The sequence below is a fragment of the Cydia fagiglandana genome, chromosome 18 (assembly GCF_963556715.1).
Source record: "Cydia fagiglandana chromosome 18, ilCydFagi1.1, whole genome shotgun sequence".
NCBI lineage: Eukaryota > Metazoa > Arthropoda > Insecta > Lepidoptera > Tortricidae > Cydia > Cydia fagiglandana.
In genome coordinates, this window is record NC_085949.1 from 12,343,278 (window position 1) to 12,362,516 (window position 19,239).

General features: G+C 38.0%; 1 protein-coding gene across 2 annotated transcripts; it reads left to right on the forward strand.

The window, feature by feature from the left end:
• The first annotated feature begins 3,208 nt into the window (after positions 1–3,208).
• LOC134673140 (MDS1 and EVI1 complex locus protein EVI1-A-like) lies at positions 3,209–17,597 on the forward strand. 2 transcript variants are annotated; one of them, XM_063531081.1, is made up of 5 exons: positions 3,209–3,551; positions 12,260–12,979; positions 13,669–13,863; positions 15,664–15,909; positions 16,611–17,597. In XM_063531081.1, the coding sequence occupies exons 2-5, from the start codon at positions 12,320–12,322 to the stop codon at positions 16,773–16,775; spliced, it is 1,266 nt and encodes a 421-aa protein (XP_063387151.1). In that variant the 5' UTR covers positions 3,209–3,551; positions 12,260–12,319; the 3' UTR covers positions 16,776–17,597. The 2 variants fall into 2 exon arrangements, with proteins under 2 accessions (XP_063387151.1, XP_063387152.1); XM_063531082.1 differs by having other exon boundaries at positions 16,614–17,597.
• Positions 17,598–19,239: the final 1,642 nt, after the last annotated feature.

Below are 19,239 nucleotides of genomic sequence, written 5' to 3' on the forward strand. Positions count from 1 at the left end.
ATCCAAATTTAATTCAAATCTAACGAAAACAATCAATTAAAAAAAATGGCGGGATCCCGGTGATGCTGCTGTGATCATGGCAAATAAGTCTTTACTGTTAAAGGTTACCGATTATAGGTATATTGTAATGGTGAAACAGGTGACAAAAAGAAACCGGCCAAGTCAGAATCGGACCCGCGCCCTAAGGGTTCCGTACTGCGCATATTTTTGAACAATTGATTTTCTTTTCCTCGTTAAGTTTGAATCACAATCACCTTAGACTTCTAGATAGGTTTTCCTGCAATTATAAAAAGACTACGTCTGAGTTGGGTCTAACGAAAAAAATAATGTACCTACCAATCAACCCTATCGGTAAACAATCTTTATTTTTCAAAATTTTAGGCTTTTTAGTAATAGTTTCAATAATAATAAATACGCATAAAGCCTATCACAGTAAACCCCTGGGAGTCTTAAACTATACACAGCTTTCGTTCTGTAGCCGAAGGAGTGGTACGTGGTAAGAATCTATCTATCTTCTATCTATCTATATCTATCTATACATATAATAAAGCTGTAGAGGCTCGAAAGTCTGTACATGGAAGATATTTGAAAAAAAGTTGGCTGGGGATACTTAGAATCGATAACAGAACACGTTCCAACAGTTTTTAGAATTTTTGTCTGTTTGTCTGTTTATCTGTTTATCTGTTTGTCTGTTTATTTGGACGCGCATCACGTGAAAACGGCTGAACGGATTTTGATGCAAACTTTAGTAATCTGTCGAGAAAATTTCCGGCCAGGTTATAGGCTATAAAAATTCAACCCCTAAAAGGGGGGGGGGGGGTAGCCACAACACTCGCTTGATTTAAGTTTGCCCCTGAATCTTATGGCGCTACATAGGAAGGAGGGGCAAACTTTTTTCAAATATGTGCTACCACTATTGAGTACCCTGGTAAACTAACAGATGGCGCTGAATTTAATACGTAGTGACATGAATAAGCCACCGAGGAAGGATTTTGCCAAATTAGGCAACTCTAGGTTTAGATGAGTGGGTACGGATATCAACAAATTTAATTGAATAATCATGCTGATTTAATAATACAACAAAATTAAACGACAGTAAATGAATTGTCTCTCATTGCACAGTGCCATCTTTTTCACAACTGCCCAAAAAAAAAGAGAGCGAGAAAGAGTGTATTGTGTTTTCAGCGTTCGTGTTTGTATGTAGGTATATATTTATTTATGTGAGTTTCTTTATTCCATCTTAACTTCTGAATGCCTTAACCGATTTAGACGTACGATACATCATTAGAATCCTTACGTCATCCCGGGTGACATAGGCTATGTGACGTCATTATCAAACCAATATGACGGACTTAATACGCCATATTACGCAACCTTTAGAAAAAATATCGTGCAAACCTATCGAGTAGGGTACTAAAATGAAGGGTTGTGAAAGCCGATTAAATAATGTATATATTTATCCAACATGTGGGTTTAAATTTGAGTTTGAGAAAGTACGAATTGACAAAAAATGTTAAGAGAAGCTAGCTAATCTCATTAAATCAAATATTATTATTGAATGGGATACTTATTAAAATACAAAGAAGACCCGACCCGATGTACGTGACGCGCTGCACGCGGTCCAAAGCCAGGCGACTTCGACTTTCTCATACTAAAAGAGATGTAAGTGACACGCTGTATGGTTACCAAAGCCGGGCGCCTTCGTCGCCCTCATACCAAACTCAAAGAGTCGGGCGTAGACCGACGTACGTGGCTCGCTGTACGCGTTCCAAAGCCGGGCGCCTTCGGCGCCCTCATACTAAAAGAGTCAGGCGTAGCTCGACGTACGTATGTACGTATGTGGCGCGCTGCACGAGGTCCAAAGACAGGCGACTTCGACTTTCCCATACAAAACTGTCGGGCGTAGCCCGACGTACGTGACACGCTGTACGCTTACCAAAACCGGGCGCCGAAGGCGCCCTCATAGTCATACCTTCGGACGTAACCCGACGCACGTGGCGCGCTGTACGCGTTCCAAAGCCAGGCGACTTCGACTTTCTCATACTAAAAGAGACGTACGTGACACGCTGTATGGTTACCAAAGCCGGGCGCCTTCGGCGCCCTAATACTCAAAGAGTCAGGTGTAGACCGACGTACGTGACACGCTGTACGGGTTTTAAAGCCGGACGCCTCCGGTGCCCTCATACTCAAAGAGTACTCAAAGCGTCGGGAGTAGCCCGACGTACGTGGCGCGTACGCGTTCCAAAGCTTCGGCGCCCTATACTAAGAGTCAGGCGTAAACCGACGTACGTGACACGCTGTACGCGTTTCAAAGCCGGGCGCCTCCGGCGCCCTAATACTCAAAGTGTCGGGCGTATCCCAACGTACGTAGCGTGCTGTACGCGTTCCAAAGCTGGGCGTCTTCGGCGCCCTCATACTAAAGGAGTCGGGCGCACCGAAGGCACCCTCATACTCAAAGCGTCGGGAGTATGTGGCGCGCTGGACGCATTCCAAAGCCGGGCGCCTTCGGCGCGCTCATACTAAAAGTGTCGGGCGTAGACCGACATACGTGACACGCTGTACGCGTTCCAAAGCCGGGCGCCTCCGGCGCGATCATACTCAAAGCATCGGGCGTAACCCGACGTACGTAACACGATGTACGCTTACCAAAGAGGCGCCCTCATAGTCAAACCTTCGGACTTAACCCGGCGTACGTGCGCGCTGTACGCGTTCCAAAGACGGGTGCCTTCGGCGCCCTCATACTAAAAGAATCTGGCGTAGCCCGACGTACGTGGCACACTGCATGCGGTCCAAAGTCAGGTGACTTCGACTTTCTCATACTAAAAGAGTCGGGTGTAGTCGGACTACTACAAATCGCGCTTTAAAAAGTATGAAACAATAAGATAGAATTCTTATCAGATATTATCATGCAGGAAGTTATATTTATATTTAGCAGCTTACTGACACAAACCGAATTCCACGCAGTAATTAAAATAAACACAAAATAATTTCTGTTTCGTTTGCGTATCAGGGGCCCACGACCAGTCCGCCGGACGATATCAGCCTGTCAGTTGTTCGGTGCTGTCAAATTTTGAGTTTAACCGACAGGCTGATATCGCCACAAGACTTCGTCACCAACTTCGCTACGAGAGAAAACAGTATGTATAAAATGTTACTGGCGGTTTTAAAACTATTACTACTCTACACTAATCAAAATAAAAACACAAAAGCCTCAAAAATCATATCCACCTTTATTATTATTATTCAAAGTAAACGAACACCCTGTACGAGGGTTGAGGCAGCCGGCTTGGCACGAGCCAGGGCGCACACCCTCCGTCAGTCCACTCCCGACCGCCCTGCAGCGCGGACCGCGCACCCCTAGCCCAAAAAATACGAAACTAAACTTTTCACAACCCTATTTTAAAAATAAAAATAATTTAAAAAAGTGTCGATAAAAATTTTAAACAGCCAGCTACATTCTTTTCTAAATTCAATCTTTAAATTTAAAAAAGTTGATAAACTTTTTAAAAGTGTAGGGGTGTCGCCGGCTGAGTCAGCGAGGAGCGATACAGGTGAGTCAGTTTGTCATAGTAACGCCCCAGCGGCAAGCGGATTATTCGCATCCCTGACGTGATTTGTTTTTAAATTTAGTATTTAAGAACGACGGATAATCATAATTCATTTGACCTGATTCGATTGGTTTTCGAGATAGATAAATTAAGGTGACAGTCCATTTCCAACGACAGCTGCATTACTGTTGATTTTACTATGGAAATTGACAATAACACCGACGCGTTCAGTACCAGTAGTGCAGCTGCGGTCAGAAATGGAATGTTACCATTAGGTACATACTTAGATATCCTGACTTCTCATGTACCTCTGTTTGATAATTTGTTAGTAATTAAATTAATTAACAATATTTTAGTATACCTACCAACACAGTGAAAATAATAAATACATTTTATTTCTTATTAGAATATATTAAATGGTTATTGCTGGTACCAAAACGAATAATATATGTGTTGTTATAGTCAAAAGTTTTGATATCATAACATTCATAACACACAATAATAATATAAATAATTGCGCATAAATACATAGCTGTTTTAACTTGCTTGTTCACCGAAAATTACTCTTAAATAGAGAAGCCGGTGGGAATCAAGTTCCTTAGAATCTCTTAGGTACCTAGTTATTATTATTATTATGAGCCCATATTGTCCCACTGTTGGGCAAGGGCCTCCCTCTTATTCTTCCACGTAACCCTATCCTCGGAAGCCTGTGTGTTTATAAATCATAATTACACAAATGAATATTCTTTAAAAAATTCGTTAAATCGTAAACGGCAGTCATTTTTAACGCAAATTCTATAAAATATACTCATCGCAATGTATTTATCATAAGTTTGAGATTACAGGCGAGTGACTCCGCTGTCTAGCATTTCAAATAAATCTCCACTGTGGCAGTTCTAAATTTTCTTACTTAGTTTGTTAAAATAACCTGACTGATTTCTACTTATTAGCTTTAAAAAAAAAATCGCTTTTTACTGATTCGCGCTTTATGTTGTTATGTTTGAAATAATAGGTAATACTAAAACATTGAAAAAAAACGAGCTATTTGTTACCTATTAAACTACTTTCGAGTAAAATGTTACTAGGATTCCTGTCTATATTATCTGTAGGTATATTATTAGAATGATATTTAAAAAAATGGCTATTATAAATTAATGATCTGCGCAATCGCAACCGTATTACTAAGCTATTTACAGAATTGGAGAATTGTAGACTATACTTTTGACGCGTAGTTAAAGTAATTTCTATAGTTAGTAGTCATAGTTTTAATAATTTAACTAAAATTATATTTAATTTGTATTGGTATTGGTAGCTTATAGCTGCGCTCTCTCGAAAGGGTTTCCACGGACGACCAGCGTCGGAGACCTCAAAGGTTCCTTGTCATGAATCTGAGTGGAGACCATTTCAGGAACGCTTTATAACCAATCTATGTCAGTGTTATTAGTTAACTTTAAATTAAGCGTTTTTGAATAAAGCACCTTATATTCTATTCTATTCTATCCATAGTCTGATCCGCTACATATGATACCTACTCGGCTCGATTCGGGAAATGAATTAGATCTCTACTAGACCTCAACAATTTACGATATGGATAATTTAAAGATATTTGTAAGATAGATATGTCAAATTTGACGTTTCCGCGATTCTGGAGGTCCTCTTGAACGATTTCGACAAGTTATGACTTAGATATCCAAGTCACATCTAGTCGATATCTAATGTAAATCTAGTTGATCTCTATATCGTCTCTAGATCTTGTGATTATCTCGTTTCCCGAATACGCGTGTTTGTCTGTACCACGTAGCAGCTACGTCTAGCTTGTCTATCTCATCTCATACGTCACTTGTGATGCTTCAGTCCGTCGGACCAAGTTCGAAGCCGGACGATGCCCGCTGTCTCGCGTTACCCACACAGCATCCGACGATATCCCTTACGAACTGTGAAGTTTTACTTGCAGAGTTTCTTAGTACTATTTTTGATATGCAGGCATGGCAGACAACTCGTAAGAAAATTAGAAGGCTATTTTCTTAGCAAAATATTTTTTATTTAAAAAACAAGCTTAATTAAAACACTTAATTTTTGTAGGGGAGACCGAGGTGAGTCGTGACAGAGGAGAGTTGTGACATCGTCGATTATTTAGAATCTACTAACTAAAAACTAGGTCGCAATAGCGCGCGTTTGTTAGTTCAACATACGAGCTAACAAACACACACTAATGAAACAAATATTTTCCTTTCCGATTTTTAAGATTAAGTTTTACTGTGGCGTAAGTACTTGCACTTAGAAAAGCGGACAGACTATACCTATTGATAAGAATGTGTTCTTAGACGATAATATGGTTTTAGTATTAAAAAAAAAATGTCCAACGGAGGCTATTTTCTTTTAAAAAAGGTGTACCTAAGGTTTCACAGAAGGTCTTAGTAGTAATCTGTCGAATACATATAAGAAAAGTCAATATTAATATCCTGTGGCAGTTTAGTTTTATTAGTGTGCTTAGTAAAAATAACAATTTAATTAACAACACATTTCACTCCAACAAAATTGTCTACTAATTACAAATATTATAATAGATAATCGTAGCATTTAATAAATTATTCACACCTCAATCTGGTCATAATGACGGCAAAGTAGCGCAATCAGAAATATTTTCACCACTTGCTGAGGATATCGCTTTAGGAAAACCAGTATAAGGGTAATCCCAAATTCCATAATACCTATGCATAATTGGAGCTCAACTTTATACTGGTGTTAAAAAGATTAAGAATAATACGCCCAAGAATTTTAAAATGCACGCCCCGTGGTAACGCATTTAACACTTGCTTCTTCATAATTGAGGGTCTTGGCACAAAGTAAATACTACTTTAAGGGTATTTACATAAAGTATTCATAAGGATAGGTAACAGCGGCAATTACAGTGTATTACGCAATAGATTTTGAATTTTCTATTAGTTAACGGGTAGTGTTATGTAAGTGGACGTTATTGAATAAATGATTGTTAGTGTAGTATCGAGAAAATTAAATAATTGGTTAGAATACTGGTTTATATAACATTTCTGCCCTGAATTTAATTTAAAATAAGAATGACTAGAATATCATACAATGTTAGGAAGATAATTTCGTCAGGTGACTACAAAAATTCACTAATTACTATATTAACTACAAGTTCAAAGCCATAATGAAGCGATCTTTATCTTTTTATATTTGGTTGTTGCAATTAGAGAGTTGTGGTTATTACTTGACGATATTGTAGATATTTTTGGTAAATACGTTTCTAATATGACTTCATGCTTATCTAAATTCAAATATCATAAACATTTATAGGTAGATCGTGGTGTACAAAAATAATATAGAGACAAGTTTCACTTACGATATAGGTAGCTAATTTTTTATTTTTATATATGTCAGCGGCCGATCGTAAGATCAGGCATATCGTGAAACGTGAAAATCTTTAACTCGTTCCCTAATAGACATGCGCGAAACAGTGCTTCGAAAAGTGATGCTATATCACATCACTTTTCCGAACAAGTAATGGTACACTGAGATATCACATCATTCATCACTCGAAACATGACCCGAACGTGAAACAGCGCTCGGGCGCGCGCGAGACGGCCACATTACAGCTATCTCTTACAGCGCATACAGCACTCTAGTGATTCTAGGGCGTCTCGTATCCGTATCGGCGATCGATCTATTTATTACGCGTTGCGTTTTGTCACCTTTATGTGAAAGATTTTTTGTTAGTTCTTATAAATTATAAAATAATGTAATTATGTAATATGTATGTAAGTTTCGGAGGTAGATAATTGCCTATGGAGCTTCCCGATATGGCGAGTATTCTATAACAATGCGTACATTTTGCTCGCTTTGGTTCGGTATCCGTAAAGTATGTAGTTCGTTTATAGCCATTTTTTTAAATAGGTCAATCAAGTTAAAGTCACCAATAGTCCGTAAAAAAGCGATTACTCATCAGCACTAATACATTATCAGAATATTGCCAAACGAAACTATTATTTATACTTTTCACAATTTAATTTAACTATACTCGTATTTGCAATTTAGTTCAATCAGTGTTTATAAACAACTCGAATTTCTACAGTCAGTCTCGATATGCACTAATTCACAATTAAATTAAAGGATAAACAAGTATTAACTCGTACTTAGTTTGCCGCGAACCGCGAAAGTCAAGCAAACTATCAAACATTTCACAACAATGATAATAAACGGTTTTCGTCAAATTCAAAATCGCAAATAAATTACTCCATTTGACCGCGTCCTTCTTGTATTATAAGAAAACATTTTAAGCTCTACGCGGACGCATTCGAGTTTTAAACATCAAACATCATCAAACATCAACATTTATTCAGCAAATAGGCCACAAGGGCACTTTTACACGTCAACATTGAATTTACATAAAAGCAAAAATAATAACATCAACAATTTTATAAAATAAAACTAACAATTCAATCTAACGTATTACAATTACTAAGAGATGTATATGGTCTCTTAATGTCGAATTACATACAAAATACAGATAAAAAAACACACAAAAAAAAATCTATAATATTTAGAGGTGTAAATGTCTCTAGGTGTCAGAACTATAAGATTATATAGTTTATCAAGTTATCCTTAGAGATGTATAAGGTCTCCAAGAGTCAATATCCTGTATAATTAATACATTCATTAAAAGAAAAGAAACATACGAGAACAGAATGAGGCGTCTCACTGTAATTAATTAATAAAAGTTACTAAGTATAATAGCTCGTGTTAGCTTAACAGACCAGTCTCCACAAACAGCACCCGTTCACGAGTATGACGCGTATCTCAGCTATTTCTAAATCTATTGCAGAGAATCATATTCGTAAAAATATTAGTGAGTGACAACTTAAACCGCGGCGATCGGCCGAGCGGACCTATCCGAATGGTTCCGAAGATAGCCGAAAGCATCGCAGAGCGAGAGCGAGCGAGCACTGAGTGCGAGTGCGAGCGAGATAACAAAGCAATGATGGCATGGCATGGCGAACAAACATGACACTATCACAAGTGACATTACACATTACGCGCTCCGTGCGTAGACTTGAACTGACCGTTCATATCGGCGAGACAATGTATTTGGAATTGAATCCATTTCGCGCGCTTCGGCCGGTCGTTGGCGCTCGCGCGCTCGGTGCGGCACGCGTGATGCGATACTGTGTGTGTGTGTGTGAGTACTGGTTGATTTCGCGGAGAGATACGTAATGCCATATTACGTGTTCGAGAGATATCTCATTTGTGATATAACGAGCATTACTTACACATGTCTATTCCCTAAGTCGACGGAGCCCCGCTACGCGGGGCTCCTATTTCTGGGCAGTTTGCCCTTCGGGCATCTGAAGCAACCTAACGAACCTATCCTACCTATATATTGGTTTCATGTGACTATCGTCAAAACATTACACAGGAACATTACGATCTGCCTGATCTTACGATCGGCCGCCGACATATATAAACGTGAGAAGAATCGTAACTCAACAGCCCGCTTAAAAAAAGCTGCCGAACTGTTCATTGCTCACGTAACTCACGTTACACCGATTTTAAAACTTTTCATTTGAGCTTAAAAATTAAAGTATTTGTTTGCCGTTTTTTTGGTCATATTTCGATAAAATTTGGTGAATAGATTGTTCCTTTTTCTATGCAATATTAGCACAATTTCACGAGATGTCCCTACTTTTTTTGTTCCTTATTGATATTTCATGTTTAATCCGCCCAGAATGAAGAGCTCTTCAAACTTACCAAATTTTATCAACATCTGAAAAAAAAATCTACCCTTAAAACGTCTTATTTTTTTTTACTCACGCCTCCCACTGACCAAAGGCGACAAAACACCAAAGACACTCAGGATTTGAGTAAATAGCCGTGACTGTATAATTTGGGCATAGCGCCTTACCCCTGTAATTATACCTACCGAATTGGCTCCGCCTCGACCAGCGGTCCCGCCCTCGGAACACTCCAAACTGATTTTGATATTTCAAACTGAATATGAATAATGCTATTTTTATTTTATATTACCGCTGAAGACTGCTTGACGCAAGACGCTTGTTACATTTATATGTATTAGGTATCTACTAAGTAATATTTAATCTACGTTATACACGGTGGAATAATTTTAACCACGCATTTCTGAGGTCAAAAGAAGTAAAAAAATGTAATATGAGGTTAGGTAATTTTGCCAAAAAAATAATTTATCGTTTTTTTTTTAAATCTTTTGAATGTATTTGTACATAAAAAATAAATGTTATTGGTAAACTCTACCGGTTATCATAAGTTCATAACGTTATAGGAGTATACAATAAAACTACGTTAGTGCGAAGTCAAGTATGGTGCGACCATACATTGCCAAGTAGATACAGAATTAGCTGTGACGGACAAGATATTTTTTTCCTGGGGCTCGACAAGGAATTCCTTGTTTCCACAGTTTGTTATTAGCGGATGGCGCTGGAGCTAATATAGCTGGAGCTAAGAGATTTCCTTTGGCAGAATTGGTCCTTAGGACCCAGGGATGGATTCAAGAAGTGGAGCCACCGAGATTTTTGATGTAAATTTTTAGGGGGGGCTAGGCTCTCAACTTGATCTTGATATCTGTATCATTTAAGCTACTAGGTCAAGTTTGGTTCGGGGGTGCCGAATTCATTTCTGATATCATAATGACACCATTCCGAAGTATTATAAAATATGAAAAACATACTTTTTTTTAAAATTCCTCTTCATACTTAAACTGCTGAACCAATTTAGTTAAAATTTGGTACAGAGATAGTTTGAGTCCCAGGTAATAACATATCATACTTTTAATCTCAATAATCATCCCTTAAGGGTGTGAAAAGGGAGGAGGAAATTTGTATGGGGATTCAATAACCGCTGAACCGATTTAGATAAAATTTGGAATAGAGATCGTTTGAGTCCCAGGGAAGAACATAGGATAGTTTTTATTCCAAAAAAATACCTTAAAAATGAAAGGTAAGGTGTAGGATTGTATGGGAAATCAATAAACGCTGAACCGATTTCGATGAAATCTATCTCTACATCTTTGATTTAGTTGAAAATGATACTAAACTTGACTTAGAACCTAAACTTAAAGAATTATTAACCTCAAACGTCGCAGATGCTTAACCCCCCCCCCCACCTGCATCAAAAATCTGGGTGGCTCCACTTCTTAAATCCATCCTTGGGTCCTAAGGACCAATCCTGCTAAAGGAAATCTCTTGTTCATGCAACGCCGTGGTTGACCTTTTTTTGCTCTGAGCAAACAATATGAAAGTTTTTAATTAATTAATAAAGTTAGGTCAACGCCTCCGAGAAAAATGCGTCGACCTCAGGTCCGGCGCATATTTAGTCCAGCTCCAGCATATTTCGCTGGCTGTTCAAAGAGGCAAGGCCAGCAGCGTGCTAGGCACATTTACCCGGGTACCTATCCACCTTAATCTGTAAATTTCTATAATATTACTTTTTATATTTGTTATATAGGTAAATAAATGATTATATACATTCGAAAAAAAATAGCTATGCCGAAATACGTTTATCTATAACTTTACTGCCGTTTTGGCCCTCTCTTCTCAGCACTAATGTCACTTTCCTGCTTTCCTATATGAATGGAAAAATAGATCAAATAACCTACCTAACTTAAATGTAAATTCAACAAGCAAAAACCATACCCCAGACACTTAATAAATTTCGCAAACACCAAAATCTTGTCTCATAAAAATTCATGCTATTTCATTACACAATAGAGGGTTCCTTCCCTCGAAGGGAGAGCGTGGGACTCGACGACAGTAATTAGGTACGTGGGTAAACTATTTACCCCCGCATTGTCGGTGATGCGGATTTGTCGACCGAATGCTGCTGCGGTTTGCCGCTTCGGATTTGATTTGATTTACGCTGCCTTTCTTTTACAATGAAACAAAAGGAAATATATGTATTAGGATAGCAAACTTAAAATTTTAGTTAGTAATTTTATAATCTTTTAAAAAAATAATCATAATAACGCAAATGGTAGGTAGTTCTTATTGCGCAAATCGGAAATGGTACTGTGATAAAATGTTTGCATTCTATAAAAAAAAGATATTTATTTTACATTTTACAAAAAAAACAATGAATTGCATGAATAATCAAAAGTCAGGTAGAATTCAGAAATATGTGTGTTGTAAAATGGATGAAACTCATCGAGCCCGCTGATTTTCAGTCCCCAACCAAAAAACTTAAATAAGCTAATTCTGAACTAAGTTATTTAATAAAATAACTAATCAAAACTTACTAATTAACCAGACAAACAGTTCGCCGCCAAGGCGATGTTTTTGGACAGGTTATCATTTCGAAGGATTTGAGTAATAGGTACATAGTTTAATAGTAATATCAAGACTATCTCAAAAAGACGTATTAAAATCGAGGTACTAGTATAAGGCTAAATGTACTGATACTACTGATTTGCTAAGTAACTGAAATACTTATAATGCTTCAATTCCTCTGCAATAAAAGGTTTAGTCTGACATTTTAGTTCAACTATCAATCCAATAAAATCAGTCCAATCCAATCCAGAAAAAAGTGTGGCGCAATCACACAAATGAACGTTGTAGTGTCGTTGAATCAACGTCAGCGTTCAACCCTCGCTGCCTCTCACATTATTGCACTTCACTTTATTTAGCTGCTTTGTCAAATTGTCACAACATTATTTTGTTTTGTTACAGATAAAATATATAAATGGAGGAAAATGTTTCCTGCTTTTGCAAAGACTTCCTCTGAGTAATATGGAAGCCACGTTACCAAATTTTCACCGGTTGTCGACATCAAGATTTTACCAACAGTATGCTGCGCCACCAGTCCGTATATCCACCAACTATCTCCATGACCTGATCCCACAACAGCATCCGACCCTCCTACAGCAATATTTAGCCTATTACAATGAACCTCTCGTCCCGCTTGATCTATCCCTTAAATCTACTATCCCTATTACACCTCCTTGCACACCTCCGCCACCGCAAAAAAGAAAATCTCCAGATGAAACCAAACACCCAAAATCACCTAAAATATTCAGACATTTTGAGGACAATGACACCAAAGAGGAAACTGATTCTAAATCAGAGAAAAGAAAAGTTCTCGAAGAAAACTCCAACGACAGCGATAGTCCGGAGGCGAAAAAGCTTAAATTTACCAAACAATTTTTCGAAGAACTTAAAACTTGTTTGCCGGTTGAAAACGAAACACCAACAAAAAGCGAAAGAAGTTCTCCGGAAGTTGTTGAAGTCAAAGATGTTGAAGAGCGTCCGAAAAAATCCGGGAAACCAACGCAACCATTAAAAAAGAGCAAAGCAGTGCGAAGGTTGATGTTCGATGAAGACAAGACATCTCCCGTCTCCGGAACTATTATAAGAGATCTAGCCGAAGATGAGACTTTAGTCGTCCGCAAGGTAAATAAAGGTGTGAAATGTGTGCGTGTTTGGAAACAAATTAGATTTAATGGAATTTTGTATTGAAGACAGGGTGTGTTGGTCAAGAACTATTAATTAGCTGTTCTCACCGTAGCATTACCGTGGGTCGCAGCGAGTTTCTTATCGCCCCAGCAATTAAGCGGGGTATGAAATCGCATATTGTTCTATGTTTGTGCGATAATAACAGCCTTAAGCTCGCGAGCCGCGGCCGGGGGAGGGTCGCGAGGTATTAAATCCGGAATAAATCGTTGTTCCAACTCATACATTTTCTTTGAATTGAGATAGTGCGCTCGAACGTTTAATTTTGACGCAATAAAAATAATAGTTAATGGTGTTCACGATAAACTGTCAGGGGTATTTACGCCAATTAGAATAAACATTGGGGTGTTAAATACAGTTATAAAAATGCCCTTCTACAAAAAAACTGGTCGCAAATTTAACACGCGTTGGCCATAGTTCCCATACCTAGCGACTACGATACTGTAAAGTTATATGATAATTCGCAAACCTTATTAGGGATAGGGACGTAATTTAAATTGTGCTATATAATTAGGTACGTAATTAATTTAAACTTCAACGAAATTTTTTGTTTAAAAGTTCGTTTAGCGCTGCAACCTGCAACTTTCTCCGCGTAGAAAGAACCCTGTAACCACAGATTACCATTCCAGGGCGACATAGACCCCGCATTCAACGTGGTGGAGGTGACGGATGAGGCCAAGGCGCTGATAGCGAGCATAGACAACCGCCTGGGCCGGTACATCTGCCGGTTATGCCGACGGCTGTATGGGGATGCGTTTGCGTTGGCGCAGCACCGATGCTCGAGGATCGTGCATATCGAGTACCGGTGCCCTGAGTGTGATAAGGTTAGTTTAGTCACAGAATAAATAATAGTATTAGGAACAAAAGACTCACTCTCTAAAAAAACGCGTCTGTTACGATCAGGACAGATATGGCCGCTAGGTGGCGACAGCGCCACGCGCGGCTTACGGCTAGCCACCAAAATTGGTGTGGAACAGATGTACTTGCAGCTACCTGTAGCAAAGCGACGCGAAATCGTGGAGTGAGCCACGCCACGCCTGGGTTAGTTTATTATTTCTATACCGTTTGCGAGCTTTATACTGCCCATGGGGTTTCACCGTGTCAGGTGTAACTGATAAGCAATATAGTTGAAAGATAAAGGGTTTCATAATCATAATAATTCATTATCACGTGGATTCAAAAGTAGGTACACCAAGTTGCCGCTTTATGGTATAATAGCACGTATTGAAATTGATTTCTTATTTAACATTTTAAATATATTTAAAATTTTGTGAATCAGTAGAATCAGTGAAATTCACAGAATTAGTGTCAGTATTTATTATGATATAAACATAAGTAACAATACATTTTTGACATGTTTACCCATCAATACAAACTGCGTCCATTGCGCTTTACTACTAAACTGTGGGAAACTCAAAACATCCAAAACAATTTGTTCTCACCATTCCATATCAATTAAAAAACTATCCGTCTACCATTCAACTACCCCTTTTCAATTACTATAATCAGATAACTCATCGCGATGCATCATCATGCTCCATCAATTTCATCTAAACTAGAAATTCGCTCTTTTGCGTGGGAACAAATTATCCCACACGTTTCAGGTGCCGGGGCTATTGTAAACACTTGGCACTTTTCCATGGGAAGCGGTGAGCACTTTAGCCCCGTTTAAACAAAAGAGCGTATTTTAGCAGTCAGTCGTTCTAAGTTACGACCCTTCGGAGGGATGTGGGGATGTTTGTGCTCTAATTGATATGTTTCGTGATGCGTGACCGAAGAATATCGAGCATCCCTGCGATAGGGATGCTATTTAATTTCCATTCATAGAGTATTTATGTTTGTGCTCGTGTAAGGGGAGATGGCGAAACGTTTTGCGTTTTGACCCTAATTAAGTATCTACGCAATTATATGGCGGCGTTGTTTGTGTTTTGAAACCAAATAACTGTTAAAAATGATAATATTGGGTTTGTAATATGGGGGTTTGGTCTGTAGAGTAGGTGTACATTTATTTTGTTAGGCCTATCAATGTATAGAAACTAAAGGCAACTTTCCCATCTTTAGCCATAAAATTTCTGTCCAAATAAATAAATAAATAAATATTACAGGACTTTTTTACACAAATTGACTAAGCCCCACGGTAAGCTCAAGAAGGCTTGTGTTGTGGGTACCCAGACAACGATATATATAATGTATAAATACTTAAATACATAGAATACAGCCATGACTCAGGAACAAATATCTGTATCATCATACAAATAAATGCCCTTACCAGGATTCGAACCCGGGACCATCGGCTTCATAGGCAGGGTCACTAGCCACTAGGCCAGACCGGTCGTCGAAGCCGTCCAAAGCAGCACAATTTTTTATAAGTTAATTATACAATTAACTTATATAATATTGAAGACTAACTTATAAATATTGTTTCTCTTAAGTACAAGCTTTATAAAATACGTTAAAAATTACGTTACGGTAGAACTTCCCCACATTTCATCATGTGTTCTGTTTTAGTATTTAGTTACTTACCTACCCATTTTTCAATCTAAGTGAGCAATGAGCAACTTCTCATTTTCATAAACATAAAAATAAATAACAAAATTTTAAATATTTCTCTATTCCTCGTCTAGGTGTTCAACTGCCCCGCAAACCTGGCGTCTCACCGCCGCTGGCACAAGCCGCGCGTGCCCGGCGCGGCAAAACGCCGCGAGCCGCCGACGTCAGAACCTGGGCGGTTCCCGTGCCAACAGTGCGGCAAGCTGTTCAGACGACAGGCGTATCTCAGGAAGCATATGCTGGCGCATGACCAGCCTGAGGAGAAAGAACCGTCGGCGTTCAAGCAAGTGCGCTCCGAGTTCCCGGCGGCGTATCAACCGGTAAGTTTAACTTTAAATTTGAACCTTATTCAGCTGAGCATAGGCCTCTTTTCCAGTAAGGTTAATGTGGAGAATATAAAATTATTGATTGAGAAGACCATCATAGCACCATCGTCATCATCTTCCTCGCGTTGGTCCCGGCATTTTGCCGCGGCTCATGGAAGCCTGGGGTCCGCTGGCAACTAATCCCAGGAATTGGCGTCGGCACTATAGTTTTTACGAAAGCGACTGCCATCTGACCTTCCAACCCAGAGAGCTAACTAAGATTTATTGGGATTGATCCGGTTTCCTCGCAATGTTTAAGTCCATCATAGGATAAGGACTCGTATTTGAATACGTACTTCGCACAGATACAGTCAGAAATAAAGAGCTTCGCTGCTTCTGCTCTATATACCTCTTCTTTTCCCTGTCCTTATCCCACGTTATGTGGGGTCGGCACAACATGTTTTTCTCTTCCATTCTCCTCTTTCGTTACCTCAGCACTCACTCCTTTCTTTCTCATATCCTCTTTCACACAATCCATACTTCTTCTGCTCTACCGATCTACTGAAAGTGGAGTATGTGTACAAACGTCCACAGATTGCCTTCCCTGAACCATGGTCTTCTCCACATTGATCTTACGTATTTAATATGTCGAAGGAAATTATCTAAATTCTTCCAAATGTCATCATGTGACGCCTAATCACCTTTTTTCCACACAGCAGGAAGCCCGCGATAACAACTTCAACACCTTCTGGAACAAGATCCCCGCACCAGCGCAGGACTTCAATTGGGAGCGTCGCTGCGCGTCCTCCTGCTCGTCCGAGGACTCGCGAAGCCTGGACGTGACGGGGTCCGAGGATGAGGACGGCGGCGGGGACGGCTGACGACGAGTGCTGCGGCCCGTGCCGCGGTTCCCCGTCTACACTGCGAACATGTACCCGTATCAGTATGTGCATGATAATCCGCAGATGTACTTTTCTTAAGGACTTGAGAAAGTTCAAGTATACCTATATGATGCCGAGCGGCATCACGCGGTTAAGCGTTTCTGCGGTAAACAAACGGTGATTATGAATGTGGATGGCAATCGCTTCAACTTCAACGTACGTATGGGTTCTGGAAAATTGCGTTGATGACATTTTAAAACTTGAAAACTCCTTCACAAGCCTCGGAATAAAAAATACATCCAGTAAGTGGTACTTAGTTCTTAGTTCCATATTAAACTAAAAAAATATATTTCAAAAATGCAATGTGTATAGATACTAATTATTCTAATTCAACAGCCTATAGTCAAAATCATTAGTCATCACAATATGGAAATGTCATTCAACATTTACTAAGTTTTGCATAAATTTCACCAGTCCTTAATTGATCGTTATAATGTATTCGCACGCTTAAATAGGTATAAGTATTACTTTATAAAATTATTTATTTTTTATATTAATAACAATAAATTCTCTAATATATAGTTTGTATTTTAGGTGTACATAAATAGTAGTTCGGTGTGATTTAGGTAACTTTAGTCTAATACATAAAAAAATAGTTTAATTGTAAATATTTAAGATCTCCTACAGCAACATTCCAAATTATTATGGCGTGAAATGTTAAACAATTCACGTGAATTATACATATCTTTAGACTTAAGAAGAATTGATAAAATATAGAACAACTTAAGCAAACAAATAGTATACGAACGAGGCCGCCGAACGATAAATCAGGTACTTTTTTAATAATTAATATTGCATTTGCAAACAATAATTTAATAAACCATAGATCTCACGTAATTAAAATTACGAATAATGATAGTAATATATCCAGAAATAAAGAATACCTATTCATATTTCCATATTGATTTGCTTTTTCTTAATTTTTTGAACGAAATATACTATACAGTGTGTTTTCTGTAACAGGATCAATAAATTAAACTGGAGGCTGTACTCCTCAAACTGACCAACATTTGTTCAGCAACTTTTGAAAATAACTCATGTTTTGATTTTTATTACACTTTAAAGTTTACGCTTAGTTTAATTTATTGCTCCTGTTACAGGAAGCACCTGTATATGAAGTGGATACTTCTTCGTTTGCATTTGAACAACAATATTTTTTTTATTTAAGTACCTATATGTTTTGTATCGTTCTTTATGTGTCGTTAGTTAGACTAACTCTAGAAAATAACGTAAGATGTATCCACTTTTAGTATCTTAGACACAAACCTACTGTTTTCCTTTTTTTTATTTACAAGTTTAGGCTTTAATAGCTTTATTTAGAAGTTATCCATATTAAGTATTAAATTTTTAAGATGGCCGTAAAGAGAGAAATCGATAACTTTCAAAATATAACTATGTATTGTACCAAACGTAAATACCAAGTGTTTGAGTATATTTTCATTGAAAAAATCATTCCAACTGCTTTGTTCAATGAAAGGTAAATTGGCATTGTTTTCCAATTACATAGAGGGAAGTCGCCGCAATCGATCGTGTAGGCATATTTTTAGATGCACCCCGTTACTAACTAATAATTTTTTCAGCGGCTCACGTTCATCGGAATTGAGTCTATTTGCAACTGGGTCACAATATTGAGTCACTTTGTTTAGTATACAATTCCTTTTGGTTTGATCGAAAAAAGTGTGCATAATTATAATTTACACAGAATAGTACAGTTTTTATTTAAGTGCATGGTTCAACTTAAAAAAAAATACGGAACTTCTAGCTATTGAAAAATAAGTGGAAGTACATTTTTCATTTTTTTTTTGAGGTAGTTTACACTTTGTTTAGTTTACAATTCTTTCTGGTTTAATCGACAAAAGTGTGCATAATGTAATTTACAGAAAACAGTAAGGTAGAAGTTCTAGTGCTCGACGCTGCACTAGTATTCGACATGGGCACTTTATGTCAAAGTAATATAGGTTAAATTTGAACGGCGAAGATTTTTCTGTATTGAAAATTAATCTTTGTCACTTTGACATAAAGTGCTCATGTCGAATACTAGTGCAGCGTCGAGTACTAGTACTTCTACCTTACCTAGTTTTTAATGCATGGATCAATTAAAAAAAAATACGGAATTTCTAGCGATCCAAAAATAAGCTTACATTTTTCTTGGCAGCTCCTTAATAATATAAACATTTTATTGTCCATTAAATGAATGAATAATTAATACCAGTTTAATTCTAGTCTAAAAACATGACTTTGAAACCAATTCTAGTCTTTTATTTATACGTAAAATAAATATTGTATAATTGATCTCAAGTGCAGAATCATACTAGTCATTTTAATTTAATTAGTTTTATTTAGTTATTATTTGCTACGGTCACAAAAAAAATGTAACCGTACCTACCCACAAAACCGATCTCAG

Coding starts and splice junctions, on each gene's coding strand:
- LOC134673140 (XM_063531081.1), top strand. CDS start 12,320: ATGGAAGCCACGTTACCAAATTTTCACCGGTTGTCGACATCAAGATTT. Junction 13,864..15,663: donor GGTGCCCTGAGTGTGATAAG/GTTAGTTTAGTC, acceptor TTCCTCGTCTAG/GTGTTCAACTGCCCCGCAAA. Junction 15,910..16,610: donor TCCCGGCGGCGTATCAACCG/GTAAGTTTAACT, acceptor TTTTCCACACAG/CAGGAAGCCCGCGATAACAA.